General features: G+C 45.1%; 1 protein-coding gene across 1 annotated transcript; it reads left to right on the top strand.

The window, feature by feature from the left end:
• The first annotated feature begins 518 nt into the window (after window positions 1–518).
• On the top strand, window positions 519–22706 carry notch1a (notch receptor 1a). Its single transcript, XM_056730851.1, has 33 exons — window positions 519–865; window positions 3158–3230; window positions 7707–7969; window positions 8053–8391; window positions 8633–8755; window positions 8837–9070; window positions 9151–9306; window positions 9397–9582; window positions 9681–9794; window positions 9884–9997; window positions 10092–10325; window positions 10521–10631; window positions 11559–11897; window positions 14435–14548; window positions 15023–15142; window positions 15220–15372; window positions 15454–15682; window positions 15883–16084; window positions 16167–16320; window positions 16411–16595; window positions 16675–16807; window positions 16895–17152; window positions 17380–17492; window positions 17596–18167; window positions 18245–18658; window positions 18750–18898; window positions 19001–19211; window positions 19314–19395; window positions 19481–19643; window positions 19728–20026; window positions 20137–20284; window positions 20366–20463; window positions 20582–22706. The coding sequence occupies exons 1-33, from the start codon at window positions 802–804 to the stop codon at window positions 21755–21757; spliced, it is 7323 nt and encodes a 2440-aa protein (XP_056586829.1). The 5' UTR covers window positions 519–801; the 3' UTR covers window positions 21758–22706.
• Window positions 22707–23125: the final 419 nt, after the last annotated feature.

The raw sequence follows: 23125 nt of genomic DNA, 5'->3' as shown, positions 1-23125 counted from the left end.
CCAGGCAGGTCTGGGTGAGCGATGGCTTTTAGATAGAATGCATCTTTTGTTCCTACACTTTCATTTTTGCAATTTTACGCGTCTAATACATGCACGGGCAACTTATAACACACCAAAGACACAGAAAAACGCCGCATATAAGCCCTTAAAGGGACAATTGACATTACCAGGCTATCATCTCAAAACATTTAAATTCTAAAAGGTCAGTGGTGACAAAACACTCTCCCGAGTTTCCTCATTTTCAACTGAAGGACAAAAGCCAAACACTTCTGCAAACCAGGACTTGATGTGTTAATCCCACTTCTCCCCCTTTTCTGCAAGTTCACAACCGGTGCCAGCAAAAGGCAGCGATCCAGCCCATCCCTCCTCAACACCGTTCATGGGACATGAATAAACTTGTACATCCCACACCAACCCTGGGAAAGTGTGGGAAAATGTTTTCTTCCCCGGCGTAGGGAGTACTCGCTGTTTTTTTTCCTGATTCCCGTGTATTTGAACACTGTGTACACACGCTGTACCTGCGCGGAGGGGAGGGGGGCGTGAGAAGCCGCTCAAAAGCCCAGGCGGCAGTGACGTCAGCAGCGCACGCTCGAGCTCACGCTCGCCGCGCACAGACTCTCCTCAGAGTTCCCACGAGCGGCAAAGCGAAGAGACGCTCTCGAGAGTGTTTGGAACTTATTTATTAAACAACGAGGATATTTATTGACACACATTTGCACTTTTTGGAGACTTTAGGAGACGTTTGGATCTATGAGAGCTTCGGGAAGGATTTTGAAGAAGTTGTGACGCCGAGACGGAGTTATGAACCGTTTCTGGGTGAAATTGACGCTACTGGCTGCAGCATCGCTCGTGACGGTGGCACAAGGTATCAGATCAATGCCCGCAGCATCACATAAACTTGGTTAATTACTTCAGACGTGTAGTCACTTAATGTACTTAAATTTAGCAAAAATGCAGTTTTGTTATTTTGATCGTGTAGGTGGTCACATTTGTATTTACTTGATGTTTGGTGTGCGCTTAAGCGTCACTTTTGGAGTGCATCATTTCATGTTAAAATGAACCTTTATTGGCTATGCTTCTTTTATTCATATTTGTGTGTTTTTTTAAGTGAAAAATCTTCTTAGTTTGTGGTTACACTGAGTTTTATAAGTTAGGGTAGATATCATGCAACGAGATATATGTTTAACTATCTCTAAACCTTTTCCTGTGCAGTGCATTTGTTTTGAACTATTTTGACAATCGTCTCCGTGTGGAAAATAGCTCAAATCGATTTAATATTAAAACAAATGAACTTTATCTGTCTATCGCATTCACCCACTTGTTGTGACTTTGACATAGTTTCGCAGAATGCATTGCGCATAGCGCAAATATCACAAAGTAAAGTTGTTTTAAAAGTCTTATTAGTGAGTTTTTTCTTTTTTTTAGCAGCAAGCTGATGTTGATTGAGGTGCATTGTGTGTATTTGCCCCTCACCCTGCCTTTTGTGTGTGTGTGTGTGTGTGTGTTTGTGTGTGTGTAAAGGGTTTTATGGCGTGGGAGCGGTGTGTGTGTGTCTGGAGAAAAGCGATCCCTGAGTTAAAGGGGGTGGGGGGGTGGCTGTTGTTCTCGTGCGCTGGTAAACAATGGCTCGAGACAGTGTTTTATGGGCTCGTGCTGGACTCTGATTTCTTTTGTAAGTGCGGCGTGGGCTCCGCAGCTGTCGCGCGCGCTCCCGTCACAGGCGCTCGTGTGTCGCCCCCCCCCCCCTCGCCAAACACGCGCGGGCCGCTCCGCAACGCCACGCACCAGAGGAACCGAGAATAGGGCAAAAGTCGCGTAGACAGAGGAAACTACACGAGCAGACACAGACAGGAAATGAAAGAGACGTTTATGATAATGAAAGTTAAAGATTCGAGATTGCCTAAAAGTGAATACAACAAGATTTGCTATAAAGTAGCCGTGAGATAATATACTATAAAGATGCCACTGATTAACATATGCAGGGTAGTTCTATGGCCAAAGGTGATGGTAATTATCCCATAGTTAAATGAAGAATGGATTTATTATAGTAGCCATAGTTTTGGGTATTTGTAACCATGGTTTAACCACGATATTCATAGTAAACTATTATAATACGAAAAGGAGTCAATCCACCAAAAACATGGTTATGTCACTTTTTCTATAATAAAAACACATACAGTCATGCAAAGCTTCTCGGACTTGTACAATATAGCAAACTATTGTATAAACGTTCCTGTAATGCCCAGTTTTTGGAAACTACGTTTTCTAGAAATCATTTTTTGGGACAGCAGATTCTATATAGTTATAGTATTTACGCACACTTTGAAACCGTTTTCAATCATCATGAATGACTATCGAGACAAACGTCTTTGAAAATCATGGGTGTGAAGATGTGTGAAAGTAGGGAAGAATTAGTACTAGTGGTTAAATCCATAATAAGATGGAGTCAGTCTGAACTTTGTCTCTAGACAGTCATTACCAATTAAAGAGAACCCGCGGGCAGCTGCTTTCATTCAACAAGTGTACAGCTGCTGTCTAAGACGACCGGCCGAGATGTGCCGCTAATCCTTAAAGTGCGCCGAGGCACGCTTGTGTAAAATAAGTAACTGAAATAAACGTCCTTCATTACCCGAATATCGATCGTGTACCCCCTCGCAAAACTGCAGGAACGTCAAGGCACATGTGTTCCGTCAGTTAATCTCAAACTGCAAGGATGATGTATTAATACTGGAACGGGTTGGACTGTATTTCCAATCCTTGTTAAAAGCTGACCACACGGCGAGTGGATTGTTGTGGATGTGAAGCTATTTCCATGCACGGTCTTGGTTAACTGGATTTTTCAGGATCTCTTTAGTTGAATAGTCAAGACCCCCCCGTCCTCGCGCTCCTCCATCAAAGTCAGTTATTCACAACCTAACAAAGGGCCAGTGGCTCTCTGCTGGGGCCACGAAACAAAGGCCCGGGGCTCTGTATTCATCTCCTCTGGGTCCTGAGCTTCCTTTGTGATATTCTGCGTGCATGTGCGCTCGGATCGACAGGTGCGCCTCGCTCGCACAGGTGAGCGGGCGTGGGTCTCACCTGACCCCGATTTCCCGCAGGTGAAGTGCATGGAGGCTTGAATGTGGCAAGGTGCTAACAAGTGTGTTTTTGCGTTTAGGACAAAGATGCCTGGAACAGTGTCAGAACGGAGGAATATGTGAGCTCAAGGCACACGGAGAGGCAGCGTGCAGGTGAGTGAAGTAACCATTTTTGTGATATGAAAATCATTTTAAATTGTCCGAAACAACGACACGGAAAACATTGCATGCATGCATCGCAAAGCATCACCACTGCATCAAGCTCACTGGAGTTAGGAAGCGTGGATGTGTGTCATCGGATCAAGACGATGGTCCATCCCATCGAGATTCCAAGTTTGGGACGGGACCCCTTCTTAGCAACCGCACAAAGCTTTCGGCAGCCCGTGCGCGCATGCGTGAACGTGCACGCGCCCATAGCCATTCTGTTTCAAACTCTGATAAAAGCCCCCCTCCCCAAAAACGGTCCGTTGGTGCCCTGCTGCAGTAGGACGCTGCCTGAGTTAATGTCTATTCATACCATTCAGAACAACAGCTGGCCCTCACACCCTATTGTCCCCATCACACACACGCTTAGAAGAAAACTGCACACGTGCGCAATAGACACACACTTATCCACAAAAATCTAAACACATTTGTTTAAAATCGAATTTTTTGACCGATGTGTGGTGTGTTTTGTGCATACACACATTAACAGGAGTTGGAGGGGCTGTGTGTGTGAATGGTGTCCTTTTTGGAAGGCAGATGGCTATGGGGGGGGGGGTGTAATGAGATTGCAGGAACTCGTGTGAGAGGCCTCTGTGTGTGTGACTCTGAAGGGCGAAAATTTAAACGCAAACAAGTGTGCGGCATCTCGTTCTAGCTTTCGTCGTTTTCGTTTAGCAATTTGTGATCTAGAAAAAACGCTACACAACACTTGATTGACTTTCACACTTATTGATAAATAAAATTTAGAGCGACTTAGATTTGACTTTTTTTAAGCGAATCAGAGTAATTTTGACAGTTTGTGGGTTTTTGTTAGAGACGCAACAATTGTGTTTTCGGAGAAAACAAGTTAAAAGTGCACGTTTTGGAAAACGATACCGATGTCGTCTCCGAGTTAACTAAAAAGACGAGAATTTGTGAAAGCGACGACGTCATGCGCACACGTTTTGCGTTTCTTTACAAAGTAACTTCGGCAACTACTTAACTGGCTATCATAGTGCACAACAATGCTTTGTCACCATTTTTGATCTTTGATGACACTTTGATGACATTTGCACGTGAAACATTTCAAAATGTTGTTTTTATAACGTTTTGTTGTGTAATTGTTACATGTTTTTTGTAGCATGTTGCTATTCTAGATGGTTGCGTACTTGACCAGATCGAACAAGTTTCACTGTAATATTGAAGTAATACTTCAGCTCCAAAAATGAAAATTCGGTCATTTGCTCACCCTCGTGTCATGTCATACCTGTATAAAGAGAAAGATATTCGGAAGAATGTTAGCCATTTGAAATTCCTGGACTGAGTTCCATAGTAGGAAATGTTATGGGGTAGTCAAAGGTGCCCCAGAACAAGGTGTTTGTGTTTCTAAATTCTTCAAAATATCTCAGAACATCAAAATATACAATATTTTTTTCCTACTATGGTAGCGGATGATTTCACAGAACTGAAAATTGCTGACATTCTTACAAATATCTCTCTTTGTGTTAAACAAAAGAAAGAAATGTTTACTGTTTTCAAACAACCTGAGGGTGATGAAATGATGACAGAATTTTCATTTTTGAGTGAACTAGCCCTTTAATGTCTGTAGATCCGGCATATGTTCCTCTCTCAGTAAAAAGTAATGTTACTCTCAAAGTAAAATATTATTGTTTTTATTTTAAGTCCACACCTCTCTTTAAACCCCACGTGATCTTTGGATTGATGAACGATAGATAGTGTTTGGACGTCTACACACCAGAGTTTTACGCTTAGATTATTGTTGAGGGTTTTGAAAATGTTTGAGCATATAGGAGCACTAACAAATAAGTTTATGGAAGAAAGAAGAAAAGAGGTTTCATCTATTATTGCGAAGAGATTTGAGGCGCTCTGGGGGCCAAACCCTGAGCATCCTGTTGTGATGACCCCGTTGATAAACAGGAAGAGTGAAGATATTTTTGATCCTTTTTCTCCCAGAAATATCTCATCTCAACGTTGACGCTTTTCCTGTACGCTCCGATTCTCGTCCTTGGAAATTGTTTGTAAACTGTCGCCTTGTGTGTGAAACGGCACAGGGATTTAAATGAAAGATGTTTGAGGACGCTGGATCGAAACTGTTCAACTGCGTGTGAACTTCTGACATTTGGTAAAATGAAGCACAGGTTTTGATGACACAGATAACAAGTCTTTTGAAAAGCTGAGGATGGTTTAGTGTTGGTTAAAGTCACATGTACTGGTTTTTTTAAGGTGCCACATTGACACCAGTTTGAAGGTGTGGGCGAAGTTTCTTCTCCAAATTGGTTATGTGTGGTCTTATTTGACCTGATTAAGATTTAACATCTAAAGGATGAGCTTGGACAAGCTTATTAGCAACAACATGTTTTTTTAGAATCAATTGAAACACATTTTTAACTCCTGACAACTTTTGGAGTGTTTTGGTTTGAGAAAGTTCAGTTTCTTATAGTCTTTTTCTTACTTTGTTTGCGTGCAATATAAAATGAAGTATACTGTAAACAAGTCAAATTTGTCCATGGTGAGTATCTTGATACAGAGAAAAAGTGAGGAACGTGTATGTTTGTTACAGGTGGCATTTCACGGAAAGATACCGTGAGTCACCATCACCTCAAAAAAAATTCTCATGGGGACAAAAATGAAATTTCTGGGGAAAAAAGAATATGACTGGTTAGTTTCTTCCAGTTGCCCACCATGTGCAGGTTGACCAAAAAGTTGATTTCAGTTTATGTTTTACATATTTGCACAGACAAATACGTAACGTCCAGGATTTGCAGAAGTGTAAACCGACTTAAGGGGCCAGACACAAAAATGAAAGTTTGCTGTTTTGATTCACAGTCAGGGCAGGAAGTATGTGGTGTGAACTCACACACACTCACACACACTCACACACACACACACATACACACGTTGTGTTGCAGTAGCAGATGGTAGACCAGCCTACTGGAATGGGGGGGTCTGAAGCCTGCTGTCACAAATGTGCTCAGGGGTCACAGGTCACCGGAGCATCTGTTCGGAGTCGAACTCGCACTATCAGACCTGTTGCCACGGCGGGCTGCCGATGACTTCTGCCTCTGGGGACAAAGAGAGAGACGCGGCGCTAATGCCGCAAGTAAACGCAGGCATCCATGCGTCTGAGCAGAGACGTCTTTATTACAGCTAACCAACTTACATTGAGAGTTTATGTCAATATCTGCAAACTTTTGTTTTGCCAGTTAAGTCTATTTAAATTTGAAAAGTACAACATGTCAGAGAAATATCACATAAAACATGAGCAAAATATACCCCCAGGGAATTTTCTTTATATAGAATATATATGTTTGGTTCCAAAATAAAACAAACTCTGTTTTTAAGATATTTCAAAAATCATGTTTTTTATTGTGCATTACAATTAATATCAATCAAACTGAAGTTGCTTTGTTTTGATTTTAGCCATAATGACTTAAAAAATACAGCTGACTAACACAATAAAACACAATAAAAACATAATAAACATAAACATGATTTTGGACAAATAAAATCTCATTTTATTTTGTATTATTAATATAGTTGTATGACTGCTGTGGCATACCTTTGCTTTTGTGTTTTTTAATTTGTTACGGACAAAACCAAATGCAGGAAAGAAAAATATATGCTAGATTTTAGGTTAAATTGTGGGACCAGGGTTGTGATAGATTGAGAAATCTATAGTAGTATATGGAATGATGAATATGGATGATGCAGATAAGAATTAATCCTGTGCATCAACATGCTGTCAAGATAAAGTGAACTATTGGACAGTGGGAGTTTGGGGGGGGCGGAGTTTTACCCTCTCCTGGGAGCTGCCTTAGTGACCTTATGCCACTCGCCATAGCAACAAGCTTGGGGGGAGGGACAGCGAACGGTGGGAGGGGCCTGCAGCACAGCTGCCCTTATTTATGCACACACCTGCTGCTGCATACACACACATTCTGAGACAAAAACAATCTTATTTCTATTGCTTGTTTTTTTTATTAACTAACGCTTCATAAATAATATTTCGTTGTATTTTTTAATTAAATAAATGACTTCAATATTTTAACATTCATGAATCTGTATGCGTGTTTTGAGGAGTGTGTGCTTGTGGTTGTTAATTGCCACCGAGGAATTTAAATGAGTTAGAACAGTCTTTCTTTCACACACAGGCACGTGCGTGCGTACACACACACACACACACACACACACAGAGGGACATATTATATACTTCCTATACTTTTTTTGCCTTTAATTGATTAGATTACATTTCAAGGTGGTCTATAATATAAATGTGGACCATAAGTGTGTTTCTGTTGTCTGATATTAAACACGGACTGGTTCGATAAAAAATAAAGATATTGAATTTTGTGTATCTAGGAAAAAACATGTTCATCCTACATAGCCCTGTTTTTTTAACACTGTATGTGTCTTGTGCATTTTCAGATGTCCATCAGACTATGTCGGACCCCAGTGTCAGTTCCCGAATCCATGCAGCCCGTCGCCATGTCGAAACGGAGGCGTGTGCCGCGCTCGGACTCAGGGTAATGATGTGGAGGTGACCTGCGACTGCGTACTGGGCTTCAGCGGTCCTCTCTGTCTGACACCTGTCAATCACGCCTGCATGAGCACGCCCTGTCGCAATGGCGGCACGTGCTCTCTGCTCACCCTGGAGACCTTCACCTGTCGCTGCCCACCTGGATGGTCCGGTACGTGCCATAAAGAGTCGAATATTGCTCCAGTTAGAATGAGAATGTTGCTGACTTCTTTCTTTCTCGATGTCTGCGTGTAGGTAAAACGTGTCAACAAGCCGACCCGTGTGCATCGAATCCCTGCGCCAATGGAGGACAGTGTTCAGCGTTTGAGTCTCACTACATCTGCACCTGCCCTCCCAACTTCCACGGCCAAACGTGTCGGCAGGACGTGAACGAGTGCGCCCTCTCCCAGTCGCCCTGTCGTAACGGAGGAACCTGTATAAACGAGGTGGGCTCGTACCACTGCAGGTGCCCGCCCGAGTATGTGGGAACACACTGCGAGCGCTTATACCACCCGTGCCTCCCCTCGCCCTGCAGGAATGGAGGAACGTGCTTACAGACCAGTGACACATCTTACACCTGCACCTGTCTCTCAGGTAAGAATCTATGTTTGTTTAAGTTCCTGCACTTTTAAGTTTTACTTCATGTTTATGTTGTGCTTATCTCGATGGTAACAACTCTGATGTGCGTGCGCACAGTTATTCATTAACAGTGTATCAGTCTCTTGGAATGTGATGTTTGTTCATCATTAATCCAAGCAAGTGACCTGAACCACTAGAGCTCATAAGCACTGTCTGACACGCTTTAATGTGAACGTGAATGATCTGTCTTTCACAGGATTTATGGGTCAAACCTGTGAACATAATGTTGATGACTGCACCCAGCACGCCTGTGAGAATGGAGGCAGGTGCATTGACGGGGTCAACACCTATAACTGTCACTGCGACAAACATTGGACCGGTAAGACTTCTGGGTGATGACACACACCAACTGATTTCACAAAGGTAACCAACCTTGTAACCTTTGACCTTCCGTTCACAGGTCAGTACTGTACGGAGGACGTCGACGAGTGTGAACTTTCCCCCAACGCTTGTCAGAACGGTGGCACGTGTCATAACACCATCGGCGGCTTCAACTGCGTGTGTGTGAACGGCTGGACGGGCGACGACTGCAGCGAGAACATTGATGACTGTGCCAGCGCCGCCTGTTCTCAAGGCGCCACGTGCCACGACCGAGTCGCATCGTTCTTCTGCGAGTGTCCACACGGACGCACAGGTGAGCGCCTGCGCAGCTGAACAGTTTACAGTTTTTTGGGTCTTTTGATAGTTTTCTTACCAACTTTGTTTGATCCACAGGACTTCTGTGTCACCTGGATGACGCGTGCATCAGCAACCCGTGTCAGAAGGGCTCCAACTGCGATACCAACCCGGTGAGCGGAAAGGCCATCTGCACGTGTCCGCCCGGGTACACCGGGTCCGCCTGCAACCAGGATATAGACGAATGTTCGCTCGGTAAGAACAAGGTTCTGATTGGTTAAAACGAATGTTAAATGCATTAGGATTGGGCACGGATAGAAACCGTTTGCGTTTGGTGCGTTTCAGGTGCGAACCCATGCGAGCACGGTGGACGATGTCTCAACACTAAAGGCTCATTCCAATGCAAGTGTCTCCAAGGTTACGAAGGTCCACGCTGCGAACTGGACGTTAATGAGTGCAAGTCGAACCCCTGCCAAAATGACGCCACTTGCCTCGACCGGATTGGTGGATTCCACTGCATATGCATGCCAGGTATGAGCTGTTTATTATAAACAGGACGTCTTAAGAATTAGCATCGTCACATTCCATGATCAGAGGTTCATTACAGGTGTGTGTATTTGTGTGTTTAGGTTACGAGGGTGTGTTTTGTCAAATAAATGCTGACGACTGCGCATCGCAGCCTTGCCTCAACAACGGAAAATGTGTGGACAAGATCAACTCATTTCACTGCGAGTGCCTCAAAGGTAACAAACTACAGAGAGAGACGGGAGGATTAGCGCTCATGATTTACAGAAAGTACAACCAGAGCAAACACTGTTTTTTTTCTTACCAGGGTTCTCTGGGAATCTATGTCAGGTGGATGTGGATGAGTGTGCCAGTACGCCCTGTAAGAACGGCGCCAAGTGCACAGACGGCCCCAACAAATACACCTGCGAATGCACACCAGGTACGTGCACACTATTAAGGGAATGCGCTGTTTACCTCTGTGCTTAAATACGTGTCGAGATTTAAGAATATTAATGTCTGTCTGTGTCCTGCAGGTTTCGCTGGCGCTCAGTGTGAGTCGGACATCAACGAGTGTGTGTCGAGCCCGTGTCATTACGGAGTGTGTCGAGACGGGGTGGCTGCTTTCACTTGCGACTGTCGTCCGGGATACACTGGCCGACTGTGCGAGACCAACATTGACGAGTGCTTGAGTCAACCCTGCCGAAACGGAGGCACCTGCCAGGACAGAGAGAACTCGTACACCTGTACCTGCCCCAAAGGAACCACAGGTAACACACACATGATACATTTCTATATCATATATAACGCCACAAAATAGGTGCCCCCCCTGGATCGATCTTGGGGCCTCCCCAGTTTGAGAACCACTTCTGTTCACTTCAAGTGATCGGATGTTCTTTTAGATGCAGGAAAACTATTTGAGCAACATGAGGTGGAATTGAATGATCTTGTTATTGTGTCTGCAGGTATTAACTGTGAGATAAACATCGACGACTGCAAAAGAAAGCCATGTGACTACGGCAAGTGCATCGACAAGATCAATGGCTACGAGTGTGTGTGTGAACCCGGATACACAGGTGAGAGAGCACAGCAGCATCTTTGTGTGCATATGCGTGCGCGTGTGTGTGTGTATATGTGTGTGTGTGAGAACAGGTGAACAGGTGGCCAGCGAAGTGCAGAGCTTGTGTATCAGATAACAGATATGACTTGGGACAGAGAATCTTTCCACCAACTGGGACACACACACACACTTTATTACTTTGACTAGACAAACCACACTTTTAAGTTGCAAGTTATGCGATATACAAGGTGCAGGTGTTTATGTGTTTCTATACTGTGCATTATAGCACAGATATCAACCAATCAGCATCCAGGACCAGTACTCCCAGTATCCTGTTTACAACGAGCACTTTAATATTGTAGTGAATGAATTGTGCGCGAGACAGTAAAATAAAGTTCCATTGTTATAGGAGACTCTAACAGTTTGCCATTACGCTGCAGAAGAGGGGTGTGTGTGTTGAGGGGTAATTGTTGTTCGGCGGTGTGTGAAATAGGCTCTGTAAGACCTGCCCTCCCCCAGAGAGGGTGTGAGGGGTATGTGAGCTGGGTCTGAAAGACAGAGAGAAAGAAAGCAAGAATAAAAGGGCACAAGAGGGTGGAGGAAATCCTTTGTGCGTTTGGAGCAGAGCCGGAGATTTTGGGATGGGGCCACACACACACACACACAAAGAGAGACAAAGAACAAGAGGTCAACGCACATCTGAGTTTGAATTCCTACACTGTGCAACTTTTTTATTTGATTCAATTTTCAATACTGAGTTTTAACGTAGTTATGGAACGATCGGTCATGAACCACAGCATTACGAACGTATTAGCCAATAACATCGTATGTTCGCTTTATGTATTTGAACAATCCCCGCCCTGCTTCTCGATAAACATCGAGTTCTGCTCAGAAATGAATCATATTGGCCACTTTATGCAGATTTTCTTTCTTACTATCACAGGTTCAATGTGTAACATCAACATTGACGACTGCGCGCTGAACCCGTGCCATAACGGTGGCACCTGCATCGACGGGGTCACCAGCTTCACCTGCATCTGTCCAGAGGGTTTCCGTGACGCCACCTGCCTCTCTCAACACAGCGAGTGTTCCAGCAACCCCTGTATCCACGGCAACTGCCAAGACCAGATCAACAGCTATAAGTGCGTGTGCGAGCCCGGCTGGACGGGCCGCAACTGTGACATCAACATCAACGAGTGCCTGTCCAACCCGTGTGTGAACGGAGGCACCTGTAAGGACATGACCAGCGGATACGTGTGCACCTGCAGAGCCGGATTCAGCGGTGAGAGAAAGACACTCTGTGTCCTGATATAGCGGATGTGTCCCAACTTGTGTACAGTTCATCTGAATAGCTTGTAGGATTAGTCTAGAGGAGACGAGATGTTGTACTACTTTCATTGGATTTAAGGTCCGCATCCACACATGAAATTACCCACAACCCCTTGTGCTACTGCCTTAATATTCGCTCAACCACATGAAAAACACTGGAGTATACTTTAATATTTACTATAGTACAGTGTAGTATGTTATCGTCTTTTCTATGTTAATAGTGAAGTATGCTATAGTGTTACTGTAGTTTGCAATTCACTATAGTTGATACTACAGAATGATGTAGTATACATTGACAAAATGCTAATATTATCATTAGTGGTGGGCATAGATAATTTTTTTTAATCTAGATTAATTCCAAAATTAATCTAGATTAATCTAGATTAAAATGGCTCATTTGAATTCTGCCGAAGGCATTCAGAATATGTGTGCTACCCAAATAATGACTAAAAGTAAGTATTTGAGAACGGGTTTCTCAAGCCAGGTGGCGCATAAGACCAGGGGCTCATCTCCTGTTTCCAAAATGCATCACAAACTGCTTGAGAAAGCTGTTCTACTATGATAATTGGTGATGAAAATTAAATTATGTTCAATAAGATGAACTTGTGGAAAAAATTGTCCGTAGAGTGTGAGTGCGTGAGTGAATGAGTGAGTGTGTGTGCCCTGCGATGGGTTGGCACTCCATCCAGGGTGTATCCTGCCTTGATGCCCGATGACTCCTGAGATAGGCGCAGGCTCCCCGTGACCCGAGGTAGTTCGGATAAGCGGTAGAGAATGGAATGGAATGGAAGATGAACTTGTGTTTACTTCCGCAATAGCTAAGGGATGATTTGCGTTCAGGTGGTACTTGAGACTGGAAGAGCTCCTACAGTACATTTACATTTAGTCATTTAGCAGACGCTTTTATCCAAAGCGACTTACAAAGAGTGAGGGAGCAACAAGCGATTTGTCATACAGCAGCCATAATACATTAGATCTCAATACAAAGTTACTGGTTTCAACTAAAGCTAGACCACTACCTGTTGAGAGAACGTGTTTTTTTAAACCAATTCCGCATTGCACAAGGTGCAGACAACCTTAGTCTTGTCGATGTTTCTATTGGGAAGCTTCTTAAAAATGAATATTCCCTGAAGCAAACCCGGCGGCTTCATAGCTGCATCCATGTTAGCACGTCACGTTTGATGCGGTAATTTCACAGTAACGTTATGTTGTGTTCAGACCAAACGCGAATGGCGTGTCAAGCGCGAGTGATTTATGTGTTAATGCAAAGAGCCAATAGACCTACTTGCGGCGCGAATCGCGCGAATGAAGCCCTGGTTATGAGATGATGAGGCGGCTTCTGCTTCCACGAATGACGCGAATCACGCGAGTTGAAAAATCTCGTTCTCGCCCCGTACAGTGCAGTTAAGCTGGTATACATCCGCGCTAAAATATCAAGGTGAAAGTCATCATAGCTTGCGTAGTATAGACCCAGCTCCCAACCCAACTTTGAGAATAGATTAACGGCGACATTTTTTTTATCGCGCGATAAGAGTCTCACTGCGTTAACGCCGTTAACGGCCCACCACTAATTATCATATAGTTTTCTACCATTTACTATAGTCAATACCAAAGTATACTACAGTTTTGACCACATTTCATGAATTAACTATAGTTTATACTACATAATACTAAAGTACACATGAACAAAGTGTTGAAATACTATAATATGCTATAGTATACTACACTTAACAACTGTTCAATATAGTACATACTTAAGTTTGCTATGTTCTCTACTACAGTTTAGGGTTTTACTGTAGGTAATACTACAGAAGTGAGGGTGTACTATCATGTACTACATCATATTATAACTTACTACATTTTACCATAGTAAATACCAAAGTGTACTACTAGTTTATCAATTTACTGTAGTTAAGAAGACTATAGAATACTATAGTGTACATTGACATGGTGCTTAAATACTACAATATACTTAAGTTTACTATAAAAAATACCAAACTATACTACAGTTTTTACTACATTTCATGAATGATTTATAGTTAATACTACAGAATACTAAAGTACCCATGAACAAAGTGTTGAAAATGCTATAATGTGCTACAGTATACTACAATTTACAACTGTTCAATATAGTTTGCTACGGTATTCACTACAGTTTAGGACACAGAATACTGCAATATACATTAACAAAGTGAGGGTGTACTATCATGCACTACATCATACTATAACTTGTATAGAATACTATAGTGTACATTAGCAAGGTGCTACAATGCTACAATATACTCACGTTTACTATAGTAAATACTAAAGTATACTTTAGCCTTTTTTCATGTGGGCATCAGTATGTAGTTTTCATACCTAGTGAAGCACATTTTAGGGTGTAGTATGCATATTGGGACCTTCTGTTTGTCACTTTGCGACTTTTCTAAATGTGTTTCAAAAAGTGTGTGTGTATTGTAAGCCTGACGCAGTGTGTTTTCTCGCATACAGGTCCTAACTGCCAGACTAACATCAATGAGTGTGCGTCTAACCCCTGTCTGAACCAGGGCACCTGTATCGATGACGTGGCCGGATTCAAGTGTAACTGCTTACTGCCTTACACAGGTATGAACGCACTAACCTGCGCTTTGCTGGGCATACTTAAGTCCCTGTGACCATAAAAGCAGCTCTCTGTCAAAAACTGGAGGTTTCTGGGCCATGAAATCACACAAATTTGTTGAGGGTGGGAACTCAGATAGGTCTACTTCCTGTCTGGCCCCTTCCTGTTTCCTGTTGAGGTAAAGAATCGACAATGGTAGGAAGCGGCAAGTGACTTCCTGAGCCAGCTGGTCGCCGTGGAAACAGATAAGGAAGTGCCTGCTGGAAAAACGAGGCAGTAGAACAGAACGACTGTGATAACAACAGGGTTGACCCAAAAGGAATCGGCAGGAATGTTTTCACATGTTTTTCGAGCGGAGTTTTGGGGAAAATCTAGATGGACAGAGAGAGAAATCGGATTTTTTGTGATATATGAAATGACCTGATGTAATTGAATGCCATCATGTGTCTGTGTGTAATGTGTGTTCGTACCTGTTTCAGGTGACGTGTGTGAGAGCTTTCTGGCGCCGTGTTCTTCACGGCCCTGTAAGAACGGAGGCGTGTGTCGTGAATCTGAGGATTTTAGGAGTTTCTCTTGCGCATGTCCTGTTGGTTGGCAAGGTAATGGTGTGTGTGTGTGTAATGTTGTCTACATGACATTGAGACCTTCATCACGCTAACCTCCATCATCTTTACAGGTCAGACATGTGAGGTGGACATCAATGAGTGTGTGAGGAACCCGTGTACCAACGGAGGAGTGTGCGAGAACTTGCGTGGCGGCTTCCAATGTCACTGTAACCCGGGATTCACGGGAGATCTGTGCGAGACCGATATCGACGATTGTACACCAAGTAAGAAGCATGGATAAAAAAAAGTACACAAACACAACAACACGCACGATGAACATGCTAACATTTCTCTCTCGCTCACAGATCCCTGCAGTAACGGTGGAATCTGTCAGGACCGCGTGCACGGTTTTGTGTGCGTGTGTCTGGCGGGTTTTCGCGGCGAGCGTTGCACGGAGGACATAGACGAGTGCGTGGGTGCCCCCTGTCGTAACGGAGGGAACTGCACCGATTGTGTCAACAGCTACACCTGCAGCTGCCCCTCAGGATTCGGCGGCATCAACTGTGAGATCAACACACCCGACTGCACTGAGAGGTAAACACACTGCTCTCACACTTTCTGAAGTATGCACTGTGTGTACTTTGTTATTCCTACACAAAACTAGAAAAGGGAAAGTGTTCAACATGCAACAAATGCTTTTAGGAATGTTTAGAGTTGCATACTCTTCTCATACTCTTTCAATTAAGAATCAAGTATTCGAACGTTTGATAAATTTGTCTGTTTATCTCCTCCAGCTCGTGCTTTAACGGTGGAACTTGCGTCGACGGCATCAACACGTTCTCCTGCGTGTGTCTGCCGGGATTTACCGGGAATTACTGCCAGCACGACGTAAATGAGTGTGACTCACAGCCATGTCAAAACGGAGGTACATGCCAGGACGGATACGGAACCTACAAATGTACCTGCCCGCACGGCCACACAGGCCAGAACTGCCAGGTAAACACACACACCAGCTCACCTCTTTAAACAAGGTTTTCATACATGCCGTTGACTCACGTTTGCACGTTTTGCGTTTTAGAGTCTGGTTCGCTGGTGTGACTCTGTGCCTTGTAAGAACGGGGGCTCGTGTTGGCAGCAGGGGGCGTCGTTCACCTGTCAGTGTGCCAGTGGCTGGACGGGCATCTACTGCGACATCCCAAGCGTGAGCTGTGAGGTCGCCGCACAACAGCAAGGTAAATATCTGACCAATACACGGTAAACGGCTAGTTATACTTTGTCATACTGCACATGCTAAACTCGCTCTCGCTCTCTCTCTCTGTCAGGAGTGTCTGTGGCCGTTCTGTGCCGTAACGCTGGTCAGTGTGTGGATGCGGGGAACACGCACCTCTGCAGGTGTCAGGCTGGATACACAGGCAGTTACTGTCAGGAGCAGGTGGATGAGTGCATGCCGAACCCCTGTCAGAACGGAGCCACCTGCACCGATTACCTGGGAGGATACAGCTGTGAGGTATGAACACACCCACAAACATGCATGCACACACAGGCACACGTCATTTACAGCAGTCTAAAAAGATTTCTCTCTACAGTGTGTTCCAGGATATCACGGAACGAACTGCAGTAAGGAGATAAATGAGTGTTTGTCGAATCCTTGTCAGAACGGAGGAACCTGCATCGATCTGGTCAACACCTACAAATGCTCGTGCCCACGGGGAACACAAGGTACACGCTCATTTCTGTACGCATGTGCAGGTATTCTGTGCCTGCTGTTTCACTTACTAAATCATTTGTTTTCCCCATCCCTCTAAGGTGTTCACTGTGAGATTGACATTGACGACTGTTCCCCGGCTGCGGATCCGTTAACCGGTGAGCTGCGATGCTTTAACGGAGGCCGTTGCGTGGACCGCATTGGTGGTTACGGCTGCGTGTGCCCGGCCGGTTTTGTGGGCGAACGCTGCGAGGGCGACGTCAACGAGTGTTTGTCTGACCCTTGTGACCCCAACGGATCCTACAACTGCGTCCAGCTCAACAACGACTTCCGCTGTGAGTGCCGTACAGGATACACAGGTACGAACGTTCAACATTGTGCACACACAAACATTTAACACACATCAGTGCTGTAAGTGTGTAGCAAGAAATATAAATGATTCTCATCTCTGATAAACTTCTTTGAATCAGATTTTTGAGCCTCAGAACAGTCCGTCAAGAATCCACATGAACAGCATTAATAGTCCCAGGAGTTCTTTGTATAGTTTTTGTGTATTGTTTTCTAATTGTTTTGTTCATGTTTGCAGGCAAACGCTGTGAAACCGTGTTCAATGGTTGCAAGGACACGCCGTGTAAAAACGGAGGGACATGTGCCGTAGCCAGTAACACGAAACACGGATATATCTGCAAGTGTCAACCGGTGAGTAAACCTGCACAGATGAGCATGTGCACCACCCGTCCATGTTTGCAACACAAAGAATATATCATTCTGACCGCTGTACGCATCTCTGTTGTTAACTCAGGGCTTCTCTGGTTCCTCCTGCGAATACGACTCAAAATCTTGTGGCTCCCTGCGATGTCGCAACGGCGCCACCTGTGTCTCCGGTCACCTGAGCCCTCGCTGTCTTTGCCCGCCGGGCTTTAGCGGGCACGAGTGCCAGATGCGCATGGACTCGGCGTGCCTGACCAACCCCTGCTACAACGGGGGCACGTGTCAATCCATCAATGACGCTCCGTTTTTCCGCTGCTCCTGCCCGGTTAACTTCAACGGGCTCCTTTGTCACATCCTCGACTACTCCTTCAACGGAGGGCAGGGCCGGGACATAGCTCCACCTCCGGAGGTGGAGATTGAGTGCGAGGTCCCTCAGTGCGAAGGGAGGGGCGGAAACGCGATCTGCGATACCCAATGCAACAATCACGCCTGCGGCTGGGACGGCGGCGACTGCTCTCTGAATTTCGACGACCCGTGGCAGAACTGTAGCGCCGCCCTGCAGTGCTGGAGGTACTTTAATGATGGGAAGTGTGATGAGCAGTGCGCCAACGCCGGCTGCCTGTACGATGGATTCGACTGCCAGCGACTGGAGGGACAGTGCAAGTAAGTTTTGTTTTATTTTTGTTGTCTTACATAGTGATGAAATGTGTTATAATGATTTGTTTCTCTCTCTCCCCCAGTCCGTTGTATGATCAGTACTGTAAGGATCACTACGCAGACGGTCACTGCGATCAGGGCTGTAATAACGCAGAGTGCGAATGGGACGGCCTCGACTGCGCCGAGGACGTTCCTAAGAAACTGGCCGTGGGAAGTCTGGTTCTCGTGGTCCACATTCCACCCGACGACCTCCACAACCGTTCTTCCTCATTCCTGCGTGAGCTAAGCGGCCTGCTGCACACCAACGTGGTGTTCCGGCTTGACGCTAATGGCGAGCCGCTGATCTTTCCGTACTACGGTAACGAACACGAGCTGAGCAAACACAAACGCGCCGACTGGAGCGACCCTGCCCAGCTGCTGACGCGTGCTAAGAGGAGCCTGACGGCGTTTCTAAAGCCCCGCCCACGACGTGAACTGGATCAGATGGAGATCAAAGGGTGAGCGAATCAAAATCTATTTGATCACGTGCACGTATAAACATGCCCTGTTGAAAGACGAGTACTTGAACAATATGCGTTTGTGTTGCAGGTCGATTGTCTATCTAGAAATTGACAACCGTCAGTGTTATCAACAGTCGGATGAGTGTTTCCAGAGCGCCACAGACGTGGCGGCATTCCTCGGAGCGTTGGCCTCTAGCGGGAATCTCAATGTTCCTTACGTCATTGAAGCAGTCACAAGTGAGTGCCAAAATGAATTATTTAAGACGGAATATATTGTTCACAGACTCGATTTAACGCACACGCTCATACATTATTAACTTTGTTTTAATCTTTGTGCAGGTGAAGACGGACCTCCAAAGAGCGGTGAGATGTACCCCATGTTCCTGGTGCTCCTCGCTCTGGCCGTCCTGGCCCTTGTTGCTGTGGGTGTCGTGGTCAACAGAAAGCGAAAGCGGGAACATGGACAGCTTTGGTTCCCTGAGGGATTTAAAGTCACGGAACCCAAAAAGAAGCGGCGGGAGCCAGTAGGAGAAGATTCTGTGGGACTCAAGTGAGTTTTGCTTCACTTTAATGTACAGTTGCAACTGCTCCATCCAAAGAAATGAGATTTAAAAAAACACAAAATGATCAACTTTCATACATTTCCCATCAGGCCTTTGAAGAACTCAGACAGCTCTCTGATGGACCAGCAGCTCAGCGACTGGGCAGATGATGACATCTCTAAACGATTCAAGGTAAGCGTGCTCCCTGTTAATCACACAGTTTATCGGTTGAAATCATTGGTCGGTTGGATGTGTGACGCAGTGTATTTTTGTGCAGTTTGAGGAACAGGCTATTCTGGACATGACGGCTCAGCTAGATCATCGGCAGTGGACGCAGCAACATCTGGACGCCGCCGACCTGCGCTTGAACTCGATGGCTCCTACACCACCGCAGGGCGAGATCGAGAATGACTGCATGGACGTCAACGTCCGCGGGCCTGGTGAGTGACCTCACCATTGTGTACTGATATGTATATTTGATACATGTACAAGGAATATTCAGTAACCGCTCCTCTTGCTCTCAGATGGCTTCACTCCGCTGATGATCGCATCGTGCAGCGGCGGCGGTATTGAAAATGAAAATGGCGAGGCAGAAGATGATCCGTCCGCCGACGTCATCACTGACTTCATCTACCACGGCGCCAACTTGCACAACCAGACAGATCGGACTGGAGAGACGGCATTGCATCTGGCAGCGCGTTACGCACGTTCAGATGCGGCCAAGCGGTTGCTTGAGTCTACAGCTGATGCTAACGTTCAGGACAACATGGGCCGCACGCCTCTACACGCTGCTGTTGCAGCCGATGCCCAGGGCGTCTTCCAGGTAAAACATACACTTTCAAAATAACTTGCACTCAAACACTTACATACGTTGTTCATATGTAGTGTTGTAATGTTGCTGTTGTGAGTTCTTAAACATTGCGTTTGGTTTAGATTCTGATCCGGAACCGAGCGACGGATCTGGACGCTCGTATGCATGACGGAACGACGCCGCTGATCCTGGCCACCCGATTGGCTGTTGAGGGAATGGTGGAGGAACTCATTAACTCCCACGCTGACCCCAACACCGTTGATGATGCAGGTATGAACACACACACGCACACACACTTTGTCTGTCTGTAAATACACAACAGATCTAATCTCTCTGTGTTGCTCTCTGTAGGTAAATCGGCTCTTCATTGGGCGGCTGCTGTCAATAATGTGGACGCTGCTGTTGTTCTTTTGAAGAACGGTGCAAATAAAGATCTACAGAATAACAAGGTGTGTGGAATAAAACAAAACCATCTTCACTTATTTATGTCAACAATTTTTTTTTTTACATAGTTTTTGCTTTACTTTCATACACACTAATATTGACTTTGTGTGTGTGTTTGAGCAGGAAGAGACACCCCTGTTCCTGGCAGCACGCGAGGGCAGTTACGAGACCGCCAGAGTCCTGCTCGATCACCTGGCCAACCGTGACATTGCGGATCATCTCGACCAGCTTCCGCGAGACATCGCACAGGAGCGCATGCACCACGACATCGTCCGCCTGTTAGAAGAATACAACCTGGTGCGGAGTCCCCCTCTGCCCCTGTCGCCGCCCCTCTGCTCCCCCAACACCTACCTGGGCTTCAAACCCAGCCCGGGCAACAACACCATGGGCAAGAAGGTTCGAAAACCCGGAGGAAAAGGTGCGGGCAGTAAGGACGGAGGAAAGGAAATGAGACTCAAAAAGAAGAAAAACGGGGAGGGCAAAGATGGCGGGATTATGGAGGTGGGAGTCCTTTCACCCGTAGATTCGCTTGAATCGCCACACGGCTATCTATCAGACGTCTCTTCGCCGCCCATGATGACGTCACCCTTTCAACAGTCCCCACCTATCACTTTAAATCAACTCCAAGGGTTGGCCGACTCCCGCATGGTCAGTGCTCACCAGGGTATGGGCAAGCCATTTGACTCCGCTCCTCCACGCTTGTCCCATCTCCCAGTTGCTAACGGTGGGGCTCAAACGGGCGCGTGCGATTGGCTGCAGAGGGTGCAGCAACAACAGCAGCAGGCAGGTTTCACGGCCCTCATGCCCACAATGCACACCGGCATGCCGCAGGTCATGGGTTATCCCACGATGCAAAGCAGCCACCTGGGCACAGCGTCGCACATGCTGTCTAACCACGCCCACCAAAACAACCACCAGAGCGTCGCCACCATGCAGCACCAAAATTCCGGACACATCCTAACGCATCACTTCCTGGGAGATCTCAGTGGGCTGGAACTTCAGTCCGGCTCAGGACACGCCCCCATGCAGACCATCCTACCACAGGACAGCCAGCGAATGGCTTCTATCTCCAGCGCGCAGTTTCTAACCCCGCCTTCTCAACACAGTTATTCTAACCCCATGGACAACACGCCCAACCACCAGCCGCAGGTGCCCGACCATCCTTTCCTCACGCCGTCCCCCGGCTCTCCCGACCAGTGGTCTAGCTCGTCTCCACATTCCGTGTCTGATTGGTCAGAGGGAATCTCAAGCCCGCCTACCAGTATGCAGATGAATCATATCCCAGAAGCCTTTAAATAAGTGGGATGTGGCATCGCCAAGCTAATCGACAAAGGACTGAAAAGACTCTGTAAACAATTTTATATTAATGCGACAAACTGCTTTGTTTGAATCTTGTATGCCAAGAACCGTTTTTATTCATTTTTGTATTTATTTATGAGCGTTTTTGGACGACAGATATAAGTGATCCTTTTTTATTTATTTTTATTGCTATGTTTATTTCGACCATTTAACTGCTTTGAAAATAATGCTGAAAGTTATTATAATGCTGCCAGAAAATAGTTTTTAAAAACGTTCTGTGTTGTTTTTCGTTCTAGATTTTAATTAAAATTTCAGTATTAATTAGATTTTATATGGTCCTTTTTACCGAACGTTTAGATTTCTGTGAACAAATGTAGAAAAGAGTCTTAATATTGTGATGTAACGCTCGGATGTATTGATATGGACACGCATTCACGCACACACTTCGACACGCCCAATTCAAATGTGTTTTTGTACATGTAAAGACTGAGTTATGTTAAGTGTTGTCTATAGACACTGGTTACTGAACACAAGCCCTTGGGAGGTTTGTGACAGAATGGTATTATTTTTTCCATGGTACCTTGCATCAGGTATTTTGGGTTTCATATGTAGCGTAGCTATCACTGTTATTTATTGCCTGCTGTAGACATGTAGTACATGTTCTTCACATGTAATGTGTTTGTGTGTGTGTGTGTGTGTGAGAGAGAACGAGATTAAGTAGTGCCAGATGCATAAGTGCAGGGGTGTTTATAAGTGTGCGTGTCATAGTGTGATGATGTCATCAGTGCTCAGAAGGTGTGATTGGGATTCAGATGTGTTACGTTTTATAACTGCTGATCAAATGTTCTAATGTTGCTGTTGACATGAGACAAACTTGTTGTAAAAAATTATTTTGTAAAGTACCTTTTCTTGACACAATAAAGAGCACCTTTTGGTGACATTACTTTGACGATTTTGATGTCAGAATCGATCTGTCTTTATTTTGTTTGAGAATAAAACCAGTAAATAATCCCACAGATTTACACTGCCATCTACCCAGTGTTGGGGGTAACTAGTTACTATTTAAGAACTTTTCTCTTCAAAAAGTCAAGTGAGGGATTACTATTATTTTTTCTGCAATTTAATTAGTTACTTCTGATGTAATTCAACTAAATAGTGCGTATAATATATGTGTGTGCAAAATTGACATCAAAATTCGAAGTCTAACTTTATAATGCGTGCCTTAATGTATAATTCCCACATTTGTAAAGCTTTGGTCGGTTAAAAATACTACTTTATGTAGTTTCATATGATCTATTTGAATGAATTAAAAGAGCTGTTTCATGTCAATCCTTGAATCACTTAACAAATCAAGGTTGATATAAGATA

The sequence above is a fragment of the Triplophysa dalaica genome, chromosome 19 (assembly GCF_015846415.1).
Source record: "Triplophysa dalaica isolate WHDGS20190420 chromosome 19, ASM1584641v1, whole genome shotgun sequence".
NCBI classification, from domain to species: domain Eukaryota; kingdom Metazoa; phylum Chordata; class Actinopteri; order Cypriniformes; family Nemacheilidae; genus Triplophysa; species Triplophysa dalaica.
This window is presented reverse-complemented; position numbering and strand designations above follow the sequence as displayed.